The sequence below is a fragment of the Tupaia chinensis genome, unplaced genomic scaffold (assembly GCF_000334495.1).
Source record: "Tupaia chinensis unplaced genomic scaffold, TupChi_1.0 Scaffold143747_1, whole genome shotgun sequence".
In the NCBI taxonomy this organism is placed as follows: domain Eukaryota; kingdom Metazoa; phylum Chordata; class Mammalia; order Scandentia; family Tupaiidae; genus Tupaia; species Tupaia belangeri.
Window position 1 is genome coordinate 62,150 of NW_006203596.1, and position 23,724 is coordinate 85,873.

The following is a 23,724-nucleotide window of genomic DNA, read 5'->3' on the forward strand; positions in this document are numbered from 1 at the left end:
GACGGAATCGGAAACAGCTGCTCTGCATCCTCTGCCCAGTGACTAGGCAGCATGTGCTCAATGGATAAGCCTTACTCATTGTGTACAGCTGTGATCACATATACATCTATCTTCCTGTCTTTCTTACTGTTTCACATTTGAACAGTTGGATGACTTTTGCCAAATTATGGGGTGTGCCAGGGATACCAATATTTGTGTATCTGTCTGTATAATGCCTAATGTGCAAAATTTACTTTGGAGATCTGGGAACACCTTAAAAAAAAAGAAGAAGAATTATTCATTTAATTTTATTTATCACTATTTTTTAATTTGACCAGTGAGAGACGGGGGCGGGGAGCAGGGGGGGTGAGGGCGGAGGAAGTAAGAAAGCAAGCTACCAGGTCCAGGACTCAAACCATGGCCCTCCATGTGAGAGCTCAGCTCCTTAACCACCACTCCACCTTCTGGCCCCTGGGAAACATCTTGAAAAAGAAGCAATCAGGGCCAGCAGGTAGTGTAGTGGTTAAGGTGCCAGACTGCCACATGGGCGACCACAGCTCAAGTCCCAGACCCATGGCATGAAACTCACAATGAACGAATGGGCACACAAGCCCAAAATCCCAGGAGGAGAATGAAAGAGAAGGAATTGCGGCATGGCCATGCCCTCAGAGGGTGATTTCTCACTTTCCCTCTCACCGTCTCTCTCTGGCTACTGCATGCACCCTATGGCTGAAAACCTTTAAGAGAAGCAGCCAATCTCAGTAAGATGTGACTTAGTATAATCAGAGGCAAGTATAAATAATAGTAAAACAATCGTTCCATAAGAATGATAGTTCCATGGGAAAGGAGGATAAACCATATTCCAAGCATGAGTCCCAGATAGAAAGCTATAAGGGCAGATACAATTTTAAGTGGTAATTCGCAACCTAAGGAGTTTGCATATGACCCAATCAATGCAGTGAGCACAAAAGTGGCATATTTATACACTAAAGAGAATTTTACAAATATTTAATAATTAAGATTTCCTCCAGTAAATCAGATAGACCAAATTGTATGTGCATATGAGTAAGTCTAATTCACCTTATAAAAGAGACGTGTTCCACAAGATTCTCCTTTTACTCAACAAATTTTAAAAGTCTTATTAATTAATTAGTGTTTTTGAAATTGCATACATTAACTTTCTTGCTAAGTGACCAACTATATTTATAAAATACTTGAAATTGTTAATTATTAGAAATGCAAATAAAAACTACAATGAATCAACATCTCACACCAGTTAGGAGAGTTATTATCAAAAAGACAAAACTCGAGACCAGCAGATGGCATGATGGTTATGTTGCTGGAGTCCTGGACCCGGTGGCTTAAATGCATGCTGGGTGTTTGTGTATGTGTGCCCAGGATCCTGAGAGGAGGATGAAGGGGAAGGGATTGCAGTATGGCCATCCCCCCTACGGGGTGATTTCCCACTTTCTCTCTCTCTGTCTCTCTGTCTCTCTGGTGAGTGCACATGCCCTAGAGCAAAAACCTCTCCAAAAAAAAAGAAAAAAAAGAAAGAAAAAAATAGAAAAAAAACCCAAAAACTCAACAAATGCAGGAGAAAATGTAGATGAAGGGAAATCTTATACTCTGTGCGTGGGACTATAAATTAGTACAACTACTATGGAAAAAAGTATTGTGATTTCTTCAAAAAACTAAAAATAGAACTGCCATGAGATCTAGCAATTTCACTACTGAGATACACCCAAAGGAAAGGAAATCCATATGTTGAAGACATAGGTGTTTGCATGTTTGTTGACGTACTACCCGTAACTGTCAAGATTTGAAATCAATCTAATATTCATCTACACAGTGTACATTTACACATGAACTGCACTCACCCATGAAAACAGGTACCATGCTGAATTTGTGGTGGCATGAATGAGTCCAAAAAATCAGGCGCAGTGAAATAATCCAAGTGCAGAAAGAGAAGTACCACATGGTCTCTCACGTATGGAAACTGAAAAACATTTTTTTTTTGGAGAGATTTTTTTCACTGTAGGGCACGTACGCTCGTCAGACAGACAGAGAGAGCCAGAGAAATAGAAAGCCAGAAATCCCCCCCCAGGGGGGATGGTCACGCCGCAATCCCTTCTCCTCCATTCTCCTTTTGGGATCTTGGGCACGCATGCACACGCGCCCGGCATGAGTTTTAAGACACCGGGTCCGGGACGCGAACCGCGGTCGACTACGTGGGAGTCCAGCAACATAGCCATTACGCTAACTGCTGGTTCCCAGAAGTTGAAAAACTTTTGATCTCATGGAACTAGAGAGCAGAACTGTGGTTCCTAGAAGTTGGAAAGGATCAGCATATGGTACAGAATAACAGAGCTTGGTTACCAGGTACAGAATTACATCTAGAGAGGAGTATAATAGCACTATCGAGTCACTATATGAAAGAACAGTTTATAGCATAGTTCAGTAAAGCTTGAAAAGAGGATTCTGAAACAGCAACACGAATGAAAACAAATGATTAGTGATCAATACTATTACCTTAACTTGATCATCATATCTTAGACACATATATGGAGATATTACGCTATACCCTTTAAATGTGTACAACCATTATTTGTCAACTTAATATAATAACTATAAAAAGATATGGATAAATAAGTTAATTGGGAAACAAAGAACCTTTTTAAGAAGAAACTTGTTAAAGAGTTTGGAATTTATCTTGTAGGTAATAATGAACCATGAAAGGGATTTTAGAGTGGACGATGACAAAACGAATCTGCACTCTAGGGAGGAAAGAGTTGATCTGTTAGAGATGTAAAGTAGGTTTCCTGCTGTTCTCAGTAGAAGGGCAATATTAGCAGCAGAGTCCAATAGGAGACCTAGGATGGAATTGCAACAGTAATTAGATTGTCTTCCAAGAGATTTCTGTTTCTTTAAAACTCTAGAGATAAACACAAAATACTTAGCAATAATTTTGGAAAGGGAAAGAAAAAATAATCAATGAAAACGAAGTAATGCTTCCATAAACTTTCCTGGCAGGATACCTTTATGGACACCTAGGGCTTGATAAGACTTACCTAACTCAGGTGCGTTTTAACCAGTTCCCTAACTGTGAATGTTCCAGTGCTCTATCTCTCAGATACTCTGTTAACACTTTGATGGAGAATTGTTGGCTGTGCTGCAATACCTTTTTCTCCACTCTCCTCTTGGGATTCTGGGCACACATGCACACGGGCCATGTATTTGTCAAGTCACCAAATCTGTCACTTGAACCATGCAGTCACCATGTGGAATCCAGTCACCCAAACACGACGTCACTGACTGGCCCAGTGTCTTTATTTTTTTATCATCATCATACTAAAAATCTGAGATCTGGTGTTAATTCTTTTTCTCTTAATTCAGAATTATATGTATATATTTGGCATGCAAAAATATTTTGTACAACAAACATATATCAACAAGTAGTACTAAACAATGTAATCTGAGTTTCCTTTAGTCTTTTTCTATTATTTTTATATCACTTCCATGGTAATACCTAAATGGATGTGCTCTCAATCAAGAAAAAATAGCATAGTAAAATACAAATTCATTTGCAATCATTGGATTTATTGAGATGAGATTTCATTTGTGATTGGAAGATTGACTCCTAGGCTTCATATCTTGAGTCTGGGAAATACTGATGTAAGACTTCTCTTGAGATGGTGATATTGAAATGACACACCTAACGACATGTAACAGACATGAGTACAGGGAGGTGGCCACCACTCAAAGAATGTACCTAATTGTGTTACATGAGTTACACGGTAAGGATGACTCAGGGAAGGAGCAGCAACAGCTTCTGCCTGGTTAAATAATTGGGCAGCTGGCTTTCCCAGCCAGTGAAGATGTTTGAGCTCCCCGCGCACTGACCTCTCCGTGGACCTTGAGCGCACGGTCTTTAGACTTCATCTGTTTGGATCACAATGTGGTCGAGAATACTCCTGGGTTTTTTCCTCTTTCATCTCTCTCTTTCCCAGTCGCCACAAGTGTAAGTGATGGGATGGGGTTTTACTATTAAATGTAAAAGACAAAGAGAGTTTGGTGTTAAACATTCCAACTTATGTTTTTACTGCAGTGATTTGGTTTTTAATAATCTTACCAGTTTACAATAAAATCTATACTCTGTTCATTTATACAGTCCTTTCCAGATTTGAAAGGCACCATTACCTATGCCTAGCAGGTATTCGGTGTGCTGGTTAAGAGCTGTAACAGGGCTAGGCTTATGCTGAAGAAGGGCTGTCAGCCGCTGCCTGTGAAATAAAACTGCAGTACCGAGGCGGAAGCATGTGTGAGGAGACCGACACGGATAACCTTCACAGAACTAATGACTTAAATTACTTGCTGCTTTGTTATTGGGATTTTGTTGTTGTGGTTGTTGTTGGGTGTACAAAATCCAACTCATAGGCCAGCTGCATTGTTTCATGCATTTCACGGCCTCAGCATTACCCTTTTGATGTGTTGCTAACATTGATGTGCAATGAGCACTGGACGCTGGGAAGGATAGGGAGGGAATAAAGGGATGTTGATTTTTTTAAAGAATTATTTTATTGTACTTTATTTTATTTATATATATATGTATATATATATATATATGTATGTGTGTGTGGTTATGTATACATATTTTTTTATTTTAATTTGACCAGAGAGGGACAGTGAGAGAGAGAGAGGAAAAGTGAGAAAGCAAGCCGCCGGATCGGGGACTAGAACCACCGTCAGCCATGTGGGAGTCTAGTGCTCTTAACTGCCATGCCACCTGCTGGACCCCCCATGATGTTGATTAACAGAGATATGATTGCAGAGAGAAGGAACACTGTCTAGTGCTATAAAATACAGTGGGGAGAATGTGGTGAATAGTGCAAGATCTCAGAGGACCTAAAAGAGGATTTTGAATATTCCCGACACTAACAATTATAAATGGTTGAGATGATAGATGTCCTAATCTCCCTGATTTAATCATTACACAATATATTCATGTACTAGAAAATGACATTGTAACAAGGGTTATGTAAACATTGGTATTAAAATTTTTCTCATTATTAGTAAATATGGACTGTCATTATTAAAGTAATAATAGTAATGCATTTCTCTCCGAAGTCCTTCAGTGAACCAAGTAATCGCAAAGTAGCAAATTAGTTCTTTGACGCTTTCAATTTGAATGCTCCTGATAACTTCTGCAGGCAGTATGTTCTGCTGGTCCCCTCCGTTCTACATGAAGCCTCCTCGGGTAGAGCCTGCGCCCAGCTTCTGAATCTTACTGAACCCGTTGTCTTGACTGTCTTCCTCAACTATGATGAGGTCCAGATCTACATATTCGAAGAGAAAGTTATTGAAGAAAATTTCTTCCAGTGCTTCAGCTTTGAGGTAAATCCTGCAGATACAGAAAAGAACTTTACAGATGTACAGAAGCCATCCACATGCTGTCTAGAGACAGAGATCAGACTATGAGGCTAGGTGGGAAAAGTTAATTTTTTTAAGCTTTATTTTTTATTTATTTCCTCTATGAATGAGAGAGCTAGGGAGGGAGACAGAGAGACAGCAGAAATATAGCACTCCCAACAAGATCCCAATGCCACGATCTACCCCGTCTTCCGCTAGCCCCGGATTGTAGACAAGCCTGTGCGCATCCTGGTTAGGGAGGTTTCCGGATGGAACTGAGAGCCTTCCGAAGTGGGACTGCCTCGCACGGTGTTGTGTTTTACTCCTGTTCCATCTGCCCCTCAGTTTGAGATTCTGTAACTACAATCACAAATTGTGACAAAGCAAAGAACCAAACTGGCTCCATTTTATCTATTTATTTTAATTTTTTTATACATTCAATCACATTATTTAGCCTACAAAGTATCCATTTCAATATGTCAACATTTCTCTCCAGTCCAGTTGATCAAAATATCTTCAACCGATAACACCACACCTCTCCATCCCGTCAATGCTCTGCCTCCGTATCCCTCCTCCAAATGTCCTTCCCCAGGCCCCGCTCCTCCACCCACCCCACATCTGGCATTCACACCCATCTCTTGTGTTTGTACAACCTTTAGTCAATCAGTTTCAGTCATAGAGTGCAGACATTCGGTATATATTAAGTGGGGACATACAATGTCTCTCCTTCATAGCCTGGCTTGCTTCACTCCAAACTGGTTTTAGGTCAGAAATAGGTTGAAGTGAGTAAGATATATGAAAAGAATGACTCCCATGTAGAGGAGTCATTTGAGCTTTTTGCGGGGGGGGGGCGGATTTCATTTGTTTGATTTGCTATAGGGCACAGGAACTCACTGAAGAGAGACTGTGATAGATAGAGAGAGAGAAATCATGCCCTGGGGGAAATGGCCACCCCACCATCTCTTCTCCTCCACTCTCTTTTCAGAATTTGGGGCATGCACACACAAGTGTCTGGCATGATTTTCAAACTGCTGGGGACCAGGGCTCAAACCATGGAGTCAGCCATGTGGAGACCAGTCACCTTAACCACACCACCTGCGGGCCCTAAGGAGGGTTTTAAGAGAACTGAAGGAAAATTAATTCAAATGGTGAGATAAGATAAGAAAGTGACAAAGTAAAAGAAATAAACAAGGTTGGTTATTCAAGAAATAGATATGACAGGTTATAAAAGCTTTTAGTAAGAGATGTAAGTTAAAGTTAAGCTTTAAGTTAGAATTAAGCTTTTAGTTAGTAAGAGATTTAACAAAACCCCAGTCTGGTCAATTTTTGATTCATTCCCTAGGTTCCTCCAGCCAGATCTGACCCACTGGCTTTCATTACATTCTCTGCTAAAGGAGCCACTCTCCACTTGGAAGAGAGGCGGTCTGTGGCAATCAGTCCTAGGGAAAACGTGGTCCTTGTGCAGACAGATAAACCCATCTACAAACCTGGACAAAATGGTGAGTGTACCTAAATGATGCTATCCTTAACTACTATCATTCATAAGATACTCAGATTGATGGTACTCAATTCAACCTCAGAAAATTCTTTGCATTGGAATCTCTTGGAGATCCTGCTTAACACAGACAGTGGTCAGAAGACGGGGAGATGAATAGCCCTGGAGGAAGAGCAGAGGAGGGCATTTGGATCAGTGCGAGGTACGGAGGGGCACTGAAGGACCAGGCAAGAAGCCAAGGCAGGACTCAATACTAGTGCTTGGGCCAGCACCAGTTACTGTTGAAAACAAACCCTGTGAACGGATGTGTGGTAGAGTGGGAGGTGCTCAGGAAGAGGACGATGATATGCAGTTGGCACAAATGAGTGTCCAGGAAAGGTTTCTAAGATTCTCACCAAGAAAAGCTGGAAAAGACAGGTTGGCAAGGATGCTACTACTTCAAACTGCCCAGAAACCAATAAATAAATAAATAAATAAATAAATAAATAAATAAATAAATAAATAAATCAAAAGATTCCCTTTCTTTTTCGTATTCTATTCACTTTCTAGTAAAGAACCTAATGTACAGATAAAATATTATAACACAGAAATTAAATGATGAGTCTTACACAGGGAGGGATATTCATCTTTCAAAACATTGAACGTTAGAGTCTGACGTATGATGCTGCAAACATTCATAAAAGTACATTGTGATATTACCTATGACTTTATACTAAAACTGCAGTGTACATTTAGTTTGTTGTAGCTTTGTATGTGTCCGCAATCTGTATTTTGATTTCTATTCATTCATCACTCCTTCTTCTGCAAAATCATGGGAGATAGAACATCAATGTAGTCTTAAAGTTTTACAGGAAGCTACTGATGGCTACGTTTTTGTAAACTTAGACATTTAGAATTTTGTCTAAGAGTTTCTAGACAATTTAGAAATTGTCTAGACACTTTTTTTTTTTAATTTTCCTCTTCTGGTGTCATATTTACTGTTGTTCAGACATAGAAGTATCTCACATTTGTAATGAATGAGTTCAACTGAGGTCCCAGTTTGACCAGAATTATGTTTCTGGCTGAAAATGGGAATACTGGTTTGACTGGCTTTTCCTGGGTGTTACTTCTGCTTGAACATGCTCAAGATCAAAGAAAATGCAAACAATGAAAGTCATCTCAGAGATCAGAAATAAGACAAGCTCTTACAGGCAATCAGTGTAGGGCCACCCTTGAGAAAGAGTAGGTTGTACCTAATATAATTTCAAATTACAAGAAAACCCTCCCAAAACTAATCATCAGCTACTTTGTTTTTTTCATTTTCTGTATCATGAGTTTTATTGCAGTTGCTTATGGTAATTTTATGTTTATTTTCTGTTATGGAAACAAGAAATGTAATAGTGATGTATTTGCTTTATTTAAGCATTAAACTCAATAAACGTTTAGTTTTGAAAATATATACTCCCAGGTAAATTTATAAAGACAACAGGCACCTGAGAAAAGGGGGGGAAAGTTGGCCAAAAATATGAAAGATGTTTTAAGTTCCTAAAGTGAAACTCTTAAATGTCATAGAATTAGGAAAGGGAGGATATTTTAATTTACTTACCAATCCAGAGAAAATAATAGCATTCCCATTAGCAAGAAAAATATACTGTGTTTTACTGTTACACTGACAACCATCGTCATTCTAAAAAAATCAAAGTTTTGTTTTGTTTTGGCAATTCTATGACATTTTGGCAATTAGTGTCCTAAAAATATCTGTGAATTATGTGAATTGAAATTACATGACTTAGAAAGAGCTTGTTGTAAAAATATGTTTATAATCTCATGTATATAATTTTAGCTAATGAATTATCTCCCTGAATATTCAAACTGATAATATTTTTACAGTTGTCATGGTTTTAAAGCTGACAAGTTGAGTGTGTTATCAGCTATATAAGCTATGAGTATATTGGGTCTACACTTTAGACAGTAGGGAGGAATACACGCCATTTGTTTAGGTAACTTCTGAAAAAATGAATTTTAAGTTGAGATTTCTCAGGCACAATCTTTAACAGAAGGTGGACCCTCCTTATAAAAGAAATAGTAATAAAAGTTATCTGAGTGTGATCAAATATTATGGTTACCACAATTACTTTCTGGAGGGTCCCATTATCCTAAGCATCCATTGTTCTCTGAATTAATTTTTTTAAACAGAAAATACAGTATCACTAAGAAGACTCTGTGTGGAAAACATATACACAGAATGCAAACACACAAGCCATGAACTGAGTATTTTTGACATTGTTTCTATAATTGATTCATAGTTCACCTTGTTTCTATCTTAGAGGATTTTCTTGTCTTTAATGAGCATGTGTTATTTTACATTATTTACAATGAAATTAAGATATCACCTATTCTACATTATAAGAAACATTTATTCTTGGGACCAGCAGATGGCATAATGGTTACATCACTGGACTCCCACATAGTCAACTGTGGTTTGAGTCCCAGACCCAGCGGCTTAAAACTCATGCCAGGCACATGTGCATGTGTGCCCAAGATCCTGAGAGGATAATGGGGAAGAGATTGCAGTGTGGCCATTCCCTCTGGGGGGTGATTTAGTGATCTCCCATTTTCTGTCTCTCTATCTCTCCAGTAAGCATAAGTGCCCTATAGAAAAAAATCTCTCTACAAAAAAAAGAACAAAATTCATTCTTAATTCCATGAATATTTATCTTTTAAATTAACAATGGATAATACAGTAGTAAAACACTTAGTAGAATCTTTATTTTTTTATGATTTGTTGTTTACATGCAATCATTATACATCTCTATAGCACACTATGTTTTTCAAGGAATGCATGCAGAATGCAATATTCAAAGGAAGGATATTAACATAAACATCATTTTCAACAGAATAGTTTGCAATCTTGTATCTTATAAGAATTTTTTTTCTCTCAGTCCCTCCCACACACTCTGTACCATCCACTCCTCTCCTCTACAATTTCTGGCATCTACCCTTGGCCTCCCTACTTCAGAGCTTTGGGCCTTTCCATTTGTGCTGTAGATGTAGACATTCGGTATCTATTGAGCAGGGATACACAATGTTTGTCTATCGTAGCCCAGCTTACTTTGCTTAGAAACTTTATATTTTAATATGGGTTCAAAATCCACTCAATTGACACATTTATTAAACGCATGCTGTATGCTTGGTAATCTGATACATTGTAGTGGCATAAAGGTGAATAGCAATACAAAATTCATGTAAATGGGAAACTAATCAAAGGTGGACCTAAACATATTTTTAGTGTAATGTGTTAACTGCCATATAGTAGCATGGACAAAATTTGGTGGAAAAGGACAGTAGTTAATAGGGGGTAAAAAGTGACTAATTCTTCGATATTAGAAAAGAAATATGTCAGGCCAGCCCTGTGGTCTGGTGGCTAAGGGAGCTGAATCTCCCATGACCAACCACTTATACAATCCCTGCCCAGAGCTTTGAAAAACATATCGGGCTTGGGAGCCAGCAGTTAGCATAATGGCTATGTCACTGGACTCCCCATGTAGTCGACCGCGATTCAAGTCTCAGACCCGGTAGCTTAAACTCATGCCGGGCACGTGTGTGCGTGTGTGCCCAAGATCCCGAGAGGAGAATGGAGGAGAAAGGATTGTGGCATGGCCATCCCCCCTGGGGGGGGGATTTCTCACTTTCTGTCTCTCTGTCTCTCTCTGTCTTTCTGGTGAGTGCACACGCCCTATAGCAAAAACCTCTCCAAAAAAAAAAAAAAATCGGGCTTGTGTACATGCCCCAAATTCTGACAGGATAAAGAAATAGAGAAGCGATTGCAATCACATGTATCCTCTGACAAAAATTGAAAAAAATAAAAAAGGAACAAATATGCCAATAGGATATATAGAAATGCATTTGAAGTTAAAAAAAGAACAAATTGACTAATATGCAAAGTCTTTAGCAAAGAAGATTGCGGTTGTATTTGGGAGAATTAAAGAAGGGGATGTCCCCAGCTCCCAATGGTGAGGCAAAACAAAACAAAACAAAACAAAACAAAAATCAGCCCCTCTGTGGGATGATAAAGCTGAAGTTATCATAAAAATAAAATGATGGAAGTGAAGGTAATGCTCATGATAGATAACTGCAGGAAAGACTTGTCATGTGACCTCCAACTTGGTGGCACCACAGTGGAGAATGACTAGACAGGGTGCTGCAGTGGAAGGCCAGGACAGGACTTTCACAAAGCATGTGTGACCTGCTGTCCATTAAGTTATTGAGACTCCAAGTTTTGTGCAATAGGAAGTTTCAATCAGCGAAGATTCAAGATCAGATATAGTTTTCAGAAGGTAGTTCTGATAACCATGGAAAGATTAGGTAGGTTAAGGCAACACCAATGGCAGAGATCCAGTTAGAGACTGTTGCAAGAGATCAAATAACATGATTGCATCATAAGCAAAGACAGCAATGGTGTTATAGTAAAGGAAAAATCAATTTCTAAATGACAGAACTAGGCTGGTCCCATCGCCTAGCAGTTAAGGAAGCCATATCCAGCATGACTGACTGTAGTTCTAATCCCAGCCTCAGGGGTTTGAAAAACCACATTGAGCGTGTGTTTATGCCCCAAATCCCAACAGGATGAAGACATGGAGGAGAGGGATTGGGATATGACCATGTCACATTGAGAGTGCTTTCTCTCTCTCTCTCTACCTCTGGTGAGCTCATGTGCCCTCCGGCAATAAATAGCAAAACTGACAAAGTGGATATAAAGATAAGACTAAATGGAAAAACATGTTTTGAGATAATTAAGCAAAGACTTGGATGAAGTGAGGATGTACACCATGGATAGTGGAAATCATTTTGGGCTAGAGAAATAGAAAGTGATTTTGTGTTTTTGCCATAGGGCATGTGTGCTGACTGTTAGAGAGAAACAGAGAGAGAGAAAGTGAGAAATCATCCCTCGGGGGATGGCCACACCACAATCCCTTCTACATTCTCCTCTCGAGATTTTGGGCATGCACACACATGTGCCTGGTGTGATTTTTAAGCCACCAAGTCTGGGACTCAAACCACGCAGTAGACCATTTAGGATCCAACACCTTAACTACCATACCACCTACTGGCCCAGAAAGTGGTATTTTGAAGGCATGTTCCAATGTAGAGTGCAATGTACGTAGGGAAGATAAAAATGAGGCCAAGGTTTTTGGACTGAACACCTAGAATGACCTAGAATGACAGAATTATAAAATAGGAAAAGGTAAAACCAGAACAGGTTTGAGGAAGGAAATCAAGAGTTTCGTTTGTTTGTTTTTGTTTTGGGCAGACCAAGTATGAGGTGTCTTTTAAATATCTAAGCAGACATGTTAAGTAGAAAGCAGCGTTTATAAATCTTAGATAAGGAGAAAGGGCTGGAAACTTGAGTCTAGGGAGCCAGAAACATGGAGATCCATTTAAAACAATGGTAGTTGCTGAGATCAGCATTTCTCACCATTCGGACAGTCCTATAATAGCCAAAGAACACGTCTTTCTTTTGTTTTGACATCTGACATCCACACAGCTGCACACATATAAAGAGAATGGTAAAATAGATGTCAATAAACATTTTAAAAGTAAACAGGTGAATAAATGAATTGAAGTCAGGAGAGGGTCAATATTCTAGAAGAATGAGATTAACAAAGTTAAATTCTAAGGAAGTATGAAAAACACTCTTGAAGGTTCATAAGTGTACACAGACAGATGACAACATCGAGCCTTTGAATGGCTTTTTCCCCAAAGTGCAATAACTCTGCTGTGAAAACTGACACAGATTTCCACATGGATCTTCATTTTCCTTAAGAGAAAAACCATGGGGTCCTCCTACATGGAGCCTTTCAAAGCTGCCCTTGACGTCTTAGTGGACATGAAGCCCATGGCTTCATGGTGAAATTCTATAGGTAATGTAAGTGGGACAGCAACCTCAAAGTCATTAGACAATATCCACAAGAATCCAAAGGGGTTTTCTGGAATAATGATATCTAAAATAATAATTTCTCTCTTTTGAATTAAGGAGCAAGAAAAAGCATTTCACTGGAGTTATAAATTTAGGAAGTTGCTAATTCTTCTTTTTAACCATGTGCAAGAGGAGAGGTCTCCAATTCTAGAGGAGAGGAGGTGACTTCAGAATAGGAAAGAGATAGAGCGTTGTCTGAGAAAAATAGAATCATAAGGAAACACCTTGATGAACATGAATTGTATTGATGGCAAATAGCATGGAATTGACCAGGGCCATCAGGCTGAGAACTGACTTGGGAATAACAGCTGGACAAGAATGTGGAAGTGAGAGAACAGAGATGTTGCAATGCTCACACTGATACGCATTTGTAACCACTCGTCACAGGTTGCAATGCTTTCTCATTTATCTCAGCTAATCATTTAGTAGGGAGGCTGTTACGACACAGTCGGTAAATATATCCTCTTTACTTCCTTCCTCAGTGAGGTTTCGAGTTTTGACTCTGGATGATCACTTGAAGCCTGTTGACGAAACGGTGAGTTATGGTTGGGAAAGTGCCACTGTTGACGCATGCCTTGTTCTCACAGCTTCACACAAACCCATGAAATGCCAAAGGTCCGACCAAATGATTGGTTTTACCATCCTGTTAGCCTACAGCCCAAGGTGTTCCTCAATTAGTCAAACACTTTTCTGTCTTTCCTTCCTCTTTCTCTCTATCTTTGGTCAGAAAATATATATGTATATATATTTATATTTTTTTTCCCAAAATAAAAGTCTATAATTTACTGAACCCCCTACCACTTACAAAGCACAGTGCTAGATAAAATGAGATCTGAAGATGGTCCTGCTCCCAAAACGATCATGTTCGAATGGAGGTGATTGGGAAAATACACATATGACCATAACAGAAGTGACATTAAAAAGTAGGAGGGCCGGGAGGACCAGCAGTTAGTGTAATGGCTATGTCACTGGACTCCCACGTAGTCGACCGTGGTTCGCGTCCCAGACCCGGTGGCTTAAAACCCATGCCAGGCGCGTGTGCATGCGTGCCCAAGATCCCGAGAGGAGAATGGAGGAGAAGGGACTGCGGCATGGCCATCCCCCCTGGGGGGTGATTTCTCGCTTTCTGTCTCTCTGTCTCTGTCTGGCGAGTGCACGCGCCCTATAGTGAAAACCTCTCAAAAAAAAAAAGTAGGAGGGCCAGGCAGAACTGTGCAGGTAAGGTGACTGAATCCCACATGGTCAACTGTGCAGTTCAAACCCCAGACCCACGGGCTTAAAAAACATGTTTAGTGCATATGTGTGCATGCCCAAAATCCCAAGAGGAGAATTAATGAAGGGATTGCAGTGTGGCCATCGCCCTGAGGAGTGCTTTCTCACTTTCCCTCTTTATCTCTCTTACCTTTTTTCTCTCTTTCTCTCTCTCACACACCAGCAAGTGCATTTTCTCTATAGCAAATTTTTTTAAAAAAGCATAAAGAAAATATACCACTGTATCCTTGGCATCAAAGAATACAACATGGCTCTTAATATTATGAAATGAGCAAATGATGTATCAAGTGAATGAGTAAATACCATATAGAGTGAATAACAATTTACAATGACTGAACAAATGAATTAAACACAGAATGAATTAAAGTACTATGCCCACTTCAGATCTGAAGCTACCAGGAGAGAGATTACCTTCAGTCATCAGGTCCTGAGACAGGGAAAAGGAAATAGTAAACTATTACAAAAATGGTGCCAGGATAACCCAATTGAAGACTAGTGCCAGAGGGAAAGTGGGACAGGGTAGGGGAAGTAGGGCAAGGTTGGGGAAGAAGCCTGCAATTGCAATTGATCTGGGTCGAAGTCTTCCCTGACTGGAAGGAAGTTCTGGAACATAGATTACACATCAGTTTGTTCTACTTTCCGTAAAGGAAGCTGGACTTTTGTACTCTAGCACAAGGCAGTTGGTTCTGGGCATCCCATAAACCCCCCCAAAATGTGCCAAGCAAGAAGCCCAAGATAAGCCTGTCAAAAATTTCACAGATGAGATCTGGCCTTATAGCCTGGTAGTTAAGGGAGTCAGATATTATAGGGCCAGCTATGATTTGAGTCCTGGCCTAAGGGGCCTGAAAAACACAGTGGACACATGTGTGTACATGCCCAAAATCCTGACAAGATGAAAAAGTGAAAAAGAAAGGAATGGCCACAGCCTGTGGAGGATGCTTTCTTGCTCTTTTACTCCCTGTGTCTCTGGTGAGCTCATGTGCCCTCTCACCAAAACCAAAAATTTAGAAGGGAAATCTGTTAGAAGCAAAGCACAATGAAGCTGAGGTGGGTGCAAAGAACCAGAAAAAGGGAAATAAGGGCAGAGCATTGGCCACACCTCCCACGGGTATCACGGAGTAGGTGAACTTCAAAGGCTTCTTAGAGACTAGAGATGATCCAATGTTTTTATGTTAAAGAGACGAAGCTATTACAGGTCAAGGGAAAATGTAAATAAAGGCATGCAGGAAGAGAATCTAGAGGATGTAGGGAATAGCAAGAACACGGCCTTGCTGAGTCATAGTACAAACACCTGGTAAATAAATAAATGAAGGAAAGAAGGCTTGATACCATGTTGTGAAGGTACTTGAATGACACTTGGTTGTAAGGCAGCAATTTGTGTGCAGAGTAGAGAATTATAGTGCTCGAGGGTCTGTTTTAAGGCCTCCCTCAATGTCTTCAGAAATTACTCTTTACACCAGGATAGGAAGAAGCAGAAGTGATAGGGACCATGACAGAAATATAGAGAAGTCACTTCATAGACACCAATCCACGGTTAAGGGCTAAATAAATAACAAAGAGGTGTGACAATACTCTGCGATTGCATTTCAACAGGAGACTACAACCTAGCCAGAGACCGTCTGAGAACAAGGGTGATGATAATGAGAATTCATGGTCAAAAGACAATGAGTCATGGGTGAGGAGAGTCTGAAGCTTCTAGAATAAGCTACCTGAATATTTCATTTTGTGTGTTTTTGCAACGAATGTGTCAGAGCTCAGCATTTCACTGTGGTCTTCCATGTTGATCTATCGCCTGAGCAGTGACACGGTGGCTTGTTCTTACAGAAGAACTTACAGAAGCTGTGCAGATGGTTTCCCTAAGTTACTCCGGTAGTTCCCCCTTTATGTTACTACAGTAGTAACCGTGATGTAGTTAGCCCAGGTACAGTATAACAAGATATTTTGAAAGCAAAGGAGGACAAACACATAGCATTTATCACAGTATATTGCTATAATTGCTCTATTTCATTGTTGCTGTTAATTTCTCCTTGTGCCTAATTCCTAAGTCAAACTTTATTCCAGGTATGTATATATACATAAAAAAAGTTGTGTAAAAAAAAAAAAATTAAAGGGACCAGCAGTTGGAAGAATGGCTACATCGCTGGACTCCCATGTGGTCAACTGTGATTCAAGTCCTGGACCCGGTGGCTTAAATTCATGCCAGGCACATGTGCATGCGTGTCCAAGATCCCAAGAGGAGAATGGAGGAGAAGGGACTGTAATGTGGCCATCTCCCCGGGGGAGGGTGATTTCTCGCTTTCTATCTCCCTATCTCTCTCTGTCTTTCTGGCAAGCACACGTGCTCAATAGCAAAAACCTATAAAAAAAAATGTAATGTATTTAGTGTTCAGTACCACCTGTGGCTTCAGGGCATCCATCAAGGGTCTAGAATGTATCCCTCACAGATAAGGGGACTACTGTGCTTTTACCTCCTTTCAAAGTATTCCTCATCCTTACATAATTCTGATCTGATTTATTTCCCCCATCACTTCTAGCCACACTATATTGTTGGATTTTTGCTTAATTTTAATTTTCAGAACATGTATCTAGTTTTAGTGCCAAAAGCCCTTTCATTCATCTAAATCTAAGTCACTCTTATAAGCTAGCATATAACATGTGCTTCCTGTTCTGTTTTTGGTTCAAGGTTGAATCTCCTCTTATTTCTCAGAATTCATCACCTTTACTTAGTTAAAGTAGGAAACATTTTTACTGCGATCCTTTGACAATCATCCTTAATCAGGAAGGCCATAGACTTTTTGAAAATTGAGAGTGGGGACCACCAGATGGTGTAATGGTTACGTAGCCAGGCTGCCATGCACTCAAGCACAGTTTGAATCTCGGATCCAGTGACTTAAAACTCACCTTGGGCACATGTGCATGCATGCCCAAAATCCCAAAAGGGAATGGAGGAGAAGGGATTGCGGTGTGGCCATCCTCCCTGGGAGGTGATTTCTCACTTTCTGTCTCTCTGTCTCTCCAACAAACACATGCCTTATAGCAAAAATTTCTCAAAAAAAGAAAAGAAAAGAAAAGAAAATTGTAGGATCTACAATGTCCTCATAATTCTTTTGTGATACCCTCCCAATTGTTGATAATTTTTATCAATTAGGCCAAATATGATTATCCAAATCCCAGCTTTAGTAGTGACTGCTTTTACATGATGACAAAGGATGAATAAACTGTTCCTTCAAATACGTGTCATAGATAAGATCCTTTGTGCCAAATGTGTCTGGAGAAAAGGCTCCAGGCACAGCAAACTACGACTGCTTGTGTAGAAATTAACGTAGCATTCCCCAAAAGGGTGGCAGCTAAGAGATTATGTGATTATATATGTCCAGGTCCATATTTCTAAAGCTGACCACCATTTCAGCATAACATTGCATTTAAATATGTGATTCAATGCATGCCTAGCCTTCTGGAGGAGCTGGGCAGTCATAGTAAATTAGACTCCATAGTCAAAGCATAATGGTGATATAGCTCTCCTTCATCCACTGGCCATGACAGAGAGCACATACCTCGTTTCTTCTGCCCAAATCTTATGTCTTTCTTTTCTTTCATTTTCTGTATTTCTTTATTAGTTCTGTCATTATTTTTCCTTAAGTCAGTGTTTTTTCTTTCTTTCTTTCTTTCTTTCTTTCTTTCTTTCTTTCTTTCTTTTTTTTGAGATTTTTTTGCTATAGGGCACATGCACTCACCAGAAAGACAGAGAGAGACAGAGAGACAGAAAGCAAGAAATCACCCCCCAGGGGGGATGGCGACACCTCAATCCCTTCTCCTCCATTCTCCTCTTGGGATCTTTGGCACTCACACACACGTTCCTGGTGTGAGTTTAAGCCACAGGGTCCGGTACTTGAACCATGGTCGATGACATGGGAGTCCAGCAACATAGCCATTACACCAACTGCTGGCCCTTAGTCAATGTTTTGTAATATATCCAAGCATTGTTTTTCCAGTTTTATTTGTACCAAGGGAATTTGGGATCTTTCCTTCAATTTGTCTTACAATTCCTTCTCCATTTTTTCGTTCTGTCAGAATTTGGGGGCATGCACACATTAGTGCCAGCATGTTTTTAAAGCCTCCTGGGCCACGACTTGAACCATGTTGCCATATGGGTTCTCGCTCCTTTACCCACTGGCTGTGAGGCTGAACCTAGCCCCATTTTAACCCTTGCTTTTGGAGAAAATCAAGCAGTTTAGAATAATGATAATATAATTTTATTAGGTTCTTGTACACTAGTTTCGTGAAGTAGCCCAAACTGAGTAAATACAAGATAATTACAATTAAAAACTCAATTTTTTGAGCACAGTAGAAGCCATCTGCATTACATATAGACAAATATCTCAAATAGGTAACAAAAAGGGACAGTGCTTTGACTTTGTTATTAGAATTTTACCGAAATGATCTTCTTCTCATGGTACCTTTGAATAATGCATTCTTTTTATAATTTTTTTTTTGGAGAGATTTTCGCTATAGGGCGCGTGCGCTCACCAGACAGAGAGAGACATAGAGACAGAAAGCGAGAAATCACCCCCCAGGGGGGATGGTCACGCCGCAATCCCTTCTCCTCCATTCTCCTCTCGGGATCATGGGCACGCATGCACACGCGCCCGGCGTGAGTTTTAAGCCACCGGGTCCGGTACGCAAACCGCGGTTGACTACGTGGGAATCCAGCGACATAGCCATTACGCTAACTGCTGGTTCCCAATAACGCATTCTTCATTGTCCTCCAGTGAGGAAATCCCATGAAAATTTCTCTCTCTTAGTGCTTGAGTTATTATTATAACTATTATCATTATAATAATAGCTTTCTTTAACACCATCTCAATATTCCATCAATGATATTTTATAAATTTACAATAACAGATATGGCCCCCAACTCAGCTAATAAATTTTTCAGCTCCAAGAATCCTAGATAAGAGCTCTTAACCCTCTTCCTGTCTTTATATTGGGTAGTCAGAAGAGTCATGATGTATTTTTGCTATGTTTTTCTAATGTAATGGCAAAAATGTGCCATGACTTTGCCAATGACCCAAATCCATACATATTTTATCAGTGAACGAATGTCACAGTTAGTGCAAAAGAGCAGGTAACTACTCGGTGGTGGGTAAAGGCAATCGCTTTTAAAATTCTGGTCAATCTGTTGAAATGAGACTGCTGGCCAAAGATTCTTGAACTCCAGACTCATTGATTTTAGGGTCTTAGAATGCGCTAAGAGCTAAAAAGCAAAGAGCTTACTTTTACTGCAGGTCTAGAGAAGAGACGAGTGATAAACACCAGAGAAAACTGGGAGGACACACAGAAAAGGTGGCAGGAAGAGGGAGAAGGGGAGATCTAGGGAGAGAGAAGTATGGGCAAATGCCCACATTTACTTACTTATCTGGCTTTGACTTTGTTATTAGAATTTTACCGAAATGATCTTCTTCTCATGGTACCTTTGAATAATGCATTCTTTTTATAATTTTTTTTTTTGGAGAGATTTTCGCTATAGGGCGCGTGCGCTCGCCAGACAGAGAGAGACATAGAGACAGAAAGCGAGAAATCACCCCCCAGGGGGGATGGTCACGCCGCAATCCCTTCTCCTCCATTCTCCTCTCGGGATCATGGGCACGCACGCACACGCGCCCGGCGTGAGTTTTAAGCCACCGGGTCCGGTACGCAAACCGCGGTTGACTACATGGGAATCCAGCGACATAGCCATTACGCTAACTGCTGGTTCCCAATAACGCATTCTTCATTGTCCTCCAGTGAGGAAATCCCATGAAAATTTCTCTCTCTTAGTGCTTGAGTTATTATTATAACTATTATCATTATAATAATAGCTTTCTTTAACACCATCTCAATATTCCATCAATGATATTTTATAAATTTACAATAACAGATATGGCCCCCAACTCAGCTAATAAATTTTTCAGCTCCAAGAATCCTAGATAAGAGCTCTTAACCCTCTTCCTGTCTTTATATTGGGTAGTCAGAAGAGTCATGATGTATTTTTGCTATGTTTTTCTAATGTAATGGCAAAAATGTGCCATGACTTTGCCAATGACCCAAATCCATACATATTTTATCAGTGAACGAATGTCACAGTTAGTGCAAAAGAGCAGGTAACTACTCGGTGGTGGGTAAAGGCAATCGCTTTTAAAATTCTGGTCAATCTGTTGAAATGAGACTGCTGGCCAAAGATTCTTGAACTCCAGACTCATTGATTTTAGGGTCTTAGAATGCGCTAAGAGCTAAAAAGCAAAGAGCTTACTTTTACTGCAGGTCTAGAGAAGAGACGAGTGATAAACACCAGAGAAAACTGGGAGGACACACAGAAAAGGTGGCAGGAAGAGGGAGAAGGGGAGATCTAGGGAGAGAGAAGTATGGGCAAATGCCCACATTTACTTACTTATCTGGGAAGGAAGTCGTGGGGTACGAGGACTGGTCAAAAATCTAAGACGAGTTTGTTAGTGCTCGATACAGAAATTAATAGACTGACGTAGTTCAAAGAGGGCCAGTCAGCCGTGTAAAACATTGTAGCTGTCAGACTGAAGACTGAACTTATTTGTCAATAGTTTATTTCTCTCTAAGTAGTCTTAGAAAATAAATCGTAGAGGATATTTTTATTATGTCGGAAAGAGATAGCAAGATTGCTTACTGAGATAGCAAGATCTGTGTTGTAAAAGAGACAAGTAATGGAATTTCTTAAAAACTGGGCAGAAAAGTTTCAATAGAAGCAATAGATACACAGACTTTCAGTCAAAAATCAGTATTTATTTGAGTTGTCCTAAATTATCTACTCGTTCTTTGTGCAATAATAGATGTATAACTAACCTCTTTAGTTGTTGAGAACAAAAAATATTGGATTATATATTTACGTTCTTTTTCCTTTTTTTTTCAGTATCCAGTGATCACCCTTACGGTAAGATAACTCCTAACTGAAGAACTGCTTTACTTTTTGAACATCCCCCCAAACCTCAAAATCAGAAGGCAGTTTATAGAGAAAAATCGTCTATTTAAATTGACACAGAATTATTTGTTTTATGCCATCATAGAAGGAATAGAAATGTTTTCTTTTGTCCATGCAGTTTCTATTAGCGTTCATCTAATACTGACTAAAGGCAGGTTTGATTTCATTTCATTTCATGCTTATCATTGAATGAACACAGATGGAAGAGTAACTAATTCTCGCTGGGAAATAAGAGGACTCTCTCATGTTTTGAACCAGTAGGTTAGAATCTGAGCAATTGGGAGGCTCCTTACCAAAATTTTATGATGTTTGAAAAAAATTCAACATGCAACAAAATATACTCTCTTCGTTCTTAGGATCCACAAGGTAACCGCATACAACAGTGGGTGAATGAGGAGTCTGTGAGGGGTATCATTCAGCTCTCCTTCCAGTTAATCTCAGAGCCCATCCTTGGGTGGTATCAAATCACCGTGGAGACGTTCTCTGAAAAGAAAATATACCAGTCCTTTTCAGTGGAAGAATATGGTAAGTAGTAGCAATGATACCATTACCAATGAATAAGAAAAATAACAAAATCTGTACAATGTTGTAAAGGCATGATTATACAGTAACATATGAACTGTGTGTGTGTGTGTGTGTGTGTGTGTGTGTGTGTGTGTCTCCTGAATCTCTGATACTATTTTAAGATTCTCTGTCTACTCTACTTTTTGTCTTCTAGTTCAGGTCATAATCTTTATGCAATTCTCTGTTAAACTAAGATATTCAGTCTCTTCCTTTTGTGAAATCCGGAATCCAGTTTATGTTGGCTTCCGGGATGTTAACTATCTCCTTATTTCACATTTATGCTTCAAAATACTTTCTATAGAATGGGAGATATTAACTTAGTTATGTAAGAGGTGTTCTCTTTATATCGTCTTATTAAATCCTCATAAACATTCTATTGTAATAGCACTATTCCCTTTTCACATATGAAGGCTTTGAGATTCAGTTTCCTGAGTTTAACACCTGAGAAGTTATCAGCTGGGAATTTGAATCTGCATTTTCTTATACAATTCCAAAACCCAGTTCTTATGTGTCCTCCTAACTTAACTATTAGCAGAAAATACATGCAAAGGGTCCATGGTTGGTAAAGAAGAAAGCAATTGCTTCATATGAATGTATTTAAGGTAATAAGATTTTTTTTTTCTTTCACTGACAGTGTTACCCAAATTTCAACTGACCGTGGATGCACCAGAAGAGATCTTAGTCGTGGACTCTAAATTCAAAGTCAATGTTTGTGCTACGTAAGTTTATATTGTATCCAATAAAATGGTTTAGTCATAGAAGGATTTTAAAATGAAATGAAGATAGCTAAAAAGAAGTAAAAGGAAAATGTATAGAAGGCCAGGCAAAGGGAAAGGATGAAATTATACTGCTGATGTTTACGAAGTTTTGTCATCCACCAGTGATTATGTGAACATGTGGGATTTCAGGGACCAGTTTTAAACTGCTCACTACTGTCTTACATCACAACACGCTGCTTTGCGCCATTTCATACAGCAGCTATTGGTCACGTGGCTATTCAAGTTTCAATTAATTAAAGCATACAAAATTTAAAATTCAGTTCTTCTCTTGTGCTAAGTCACATTTCAAGTGCTCACTAGCCACATGTGACCAGTGACTATCAAACTGAATATGGACATAGACCAACACCCTCACCCCGGAAAGCTCTATTGGACACTATCATGGGCCTACTCTCGCCTCTCAGTTCAATTGTTGTATACTAAATGATTGTGGAAAAACACAAACCAACTGCTGTACGAGTTGGAAGTGACTCTGGGCTAATTCTCCTGCACTGTGTGAAGGCTATCAGGGCAGCGGGGACTTTGGAGCAAATACCAAGAAGCTCAGTTGGTGCATGGCAGACGCAGCAATCAGGCAGCTGGAGCTGTCTTGCCCTCCCCATCACTACTTAAGCCGCAGCACCTGCAGAGCAATGACTGTGAGAGAGGAAGTGTAAGCTCTGTCTTCTCGAAGCTCATGTGAAGATTCATTCTTTCCTTGACTACACGTCAAATCTCACATGTGTTACACCACTTGTCCTTTTCATTCTGGATCATTGATAATAAAAGTGACCCTGGGGTTTGTAGTTACAAAGGGAGTTTTATTATAGCATTCTAACATTCCACCCTGAACACTGAAGTTAAAGCTTTGGCTGGCCTCCAGCTGCGCCTGCGATAGGTTGGAGTCTGGAACAGTAGAGAAGGATCGTGGCTAACTTTTCAGGGCTCCCGTCTGGTGTCAGCTCCAGGGTTGGAGTGGGAGGAGACACACGAGGCAAGGGACAGGAACGTCTCTTATTTGGGTTGTGGAAGCAGGGAATGGCCAGCAGAACTAGAAACACCCCTGAGGAATAAAACTCCCCAAATCCAGATGTCTGCCACTGCCCTACAACTCAACTGTCTGTCATTTGTGCTAGAGCAATATTGCAAAAAGCAAGACAAGGCACTTAGGACAAGGCACTCGGAATCCCAAAGCAGAAACATGAAGCACTAAATGGTTGACGGCTCTAAGCATTTCAAATCAAAATATAAGCTATAAATGTTCTGAGCAATGTATACCTGAGAAAAAAGTTAAAGGTCAACCAGA

General features: G+C 39.8%; 1 protein-coding gene across 1 annotated transcript in view; it reads left to right on the forward strand.

Moving 5' to 3' along the window:
• Positions 1-2,701: 2,701 nt before the first annotated feature.
• The window catches only part of LOC102477267 (ovostatin-like), a 66,441-nt gene continuing 45,418 nt past the window's right edge, over positions 2,702-23,724 (forward strand). The window contains exons 1-9 of the mRNA XM_027766848.1: positions 2,702-2,784; positions 5,187-5,370; positions 6,728-6,884; positions 13,319-13,371; positions 15,287-15,402; positions 15,702-15,783; positions 21,028-21,048; positions 21,453-21,621; positions 22,941-23,091. Of these exons, the coding sequence (XP_027622649.1) occupies positions 2,702-2,784; positions 5,187-5,370; positions 6,728-6,884; positions 13,319-13,371; positions 15,287-15,402; positions 15,702-15,783; positions 21,028-21,048; positions 21,453-21,621; positions 22,941-23,091 (1,016 nt within the window). The remainder of the gene's footprint in view (positions 2,785-5,186; positions 5,371-6,727; positions 6,885-13,318; positions 13,372-15,286; positions 15,403-15,701; positions 15,784-21,027; positions 21,049-21,452; positions 21,622-22,940; positions 23,092-23,724) is intronic.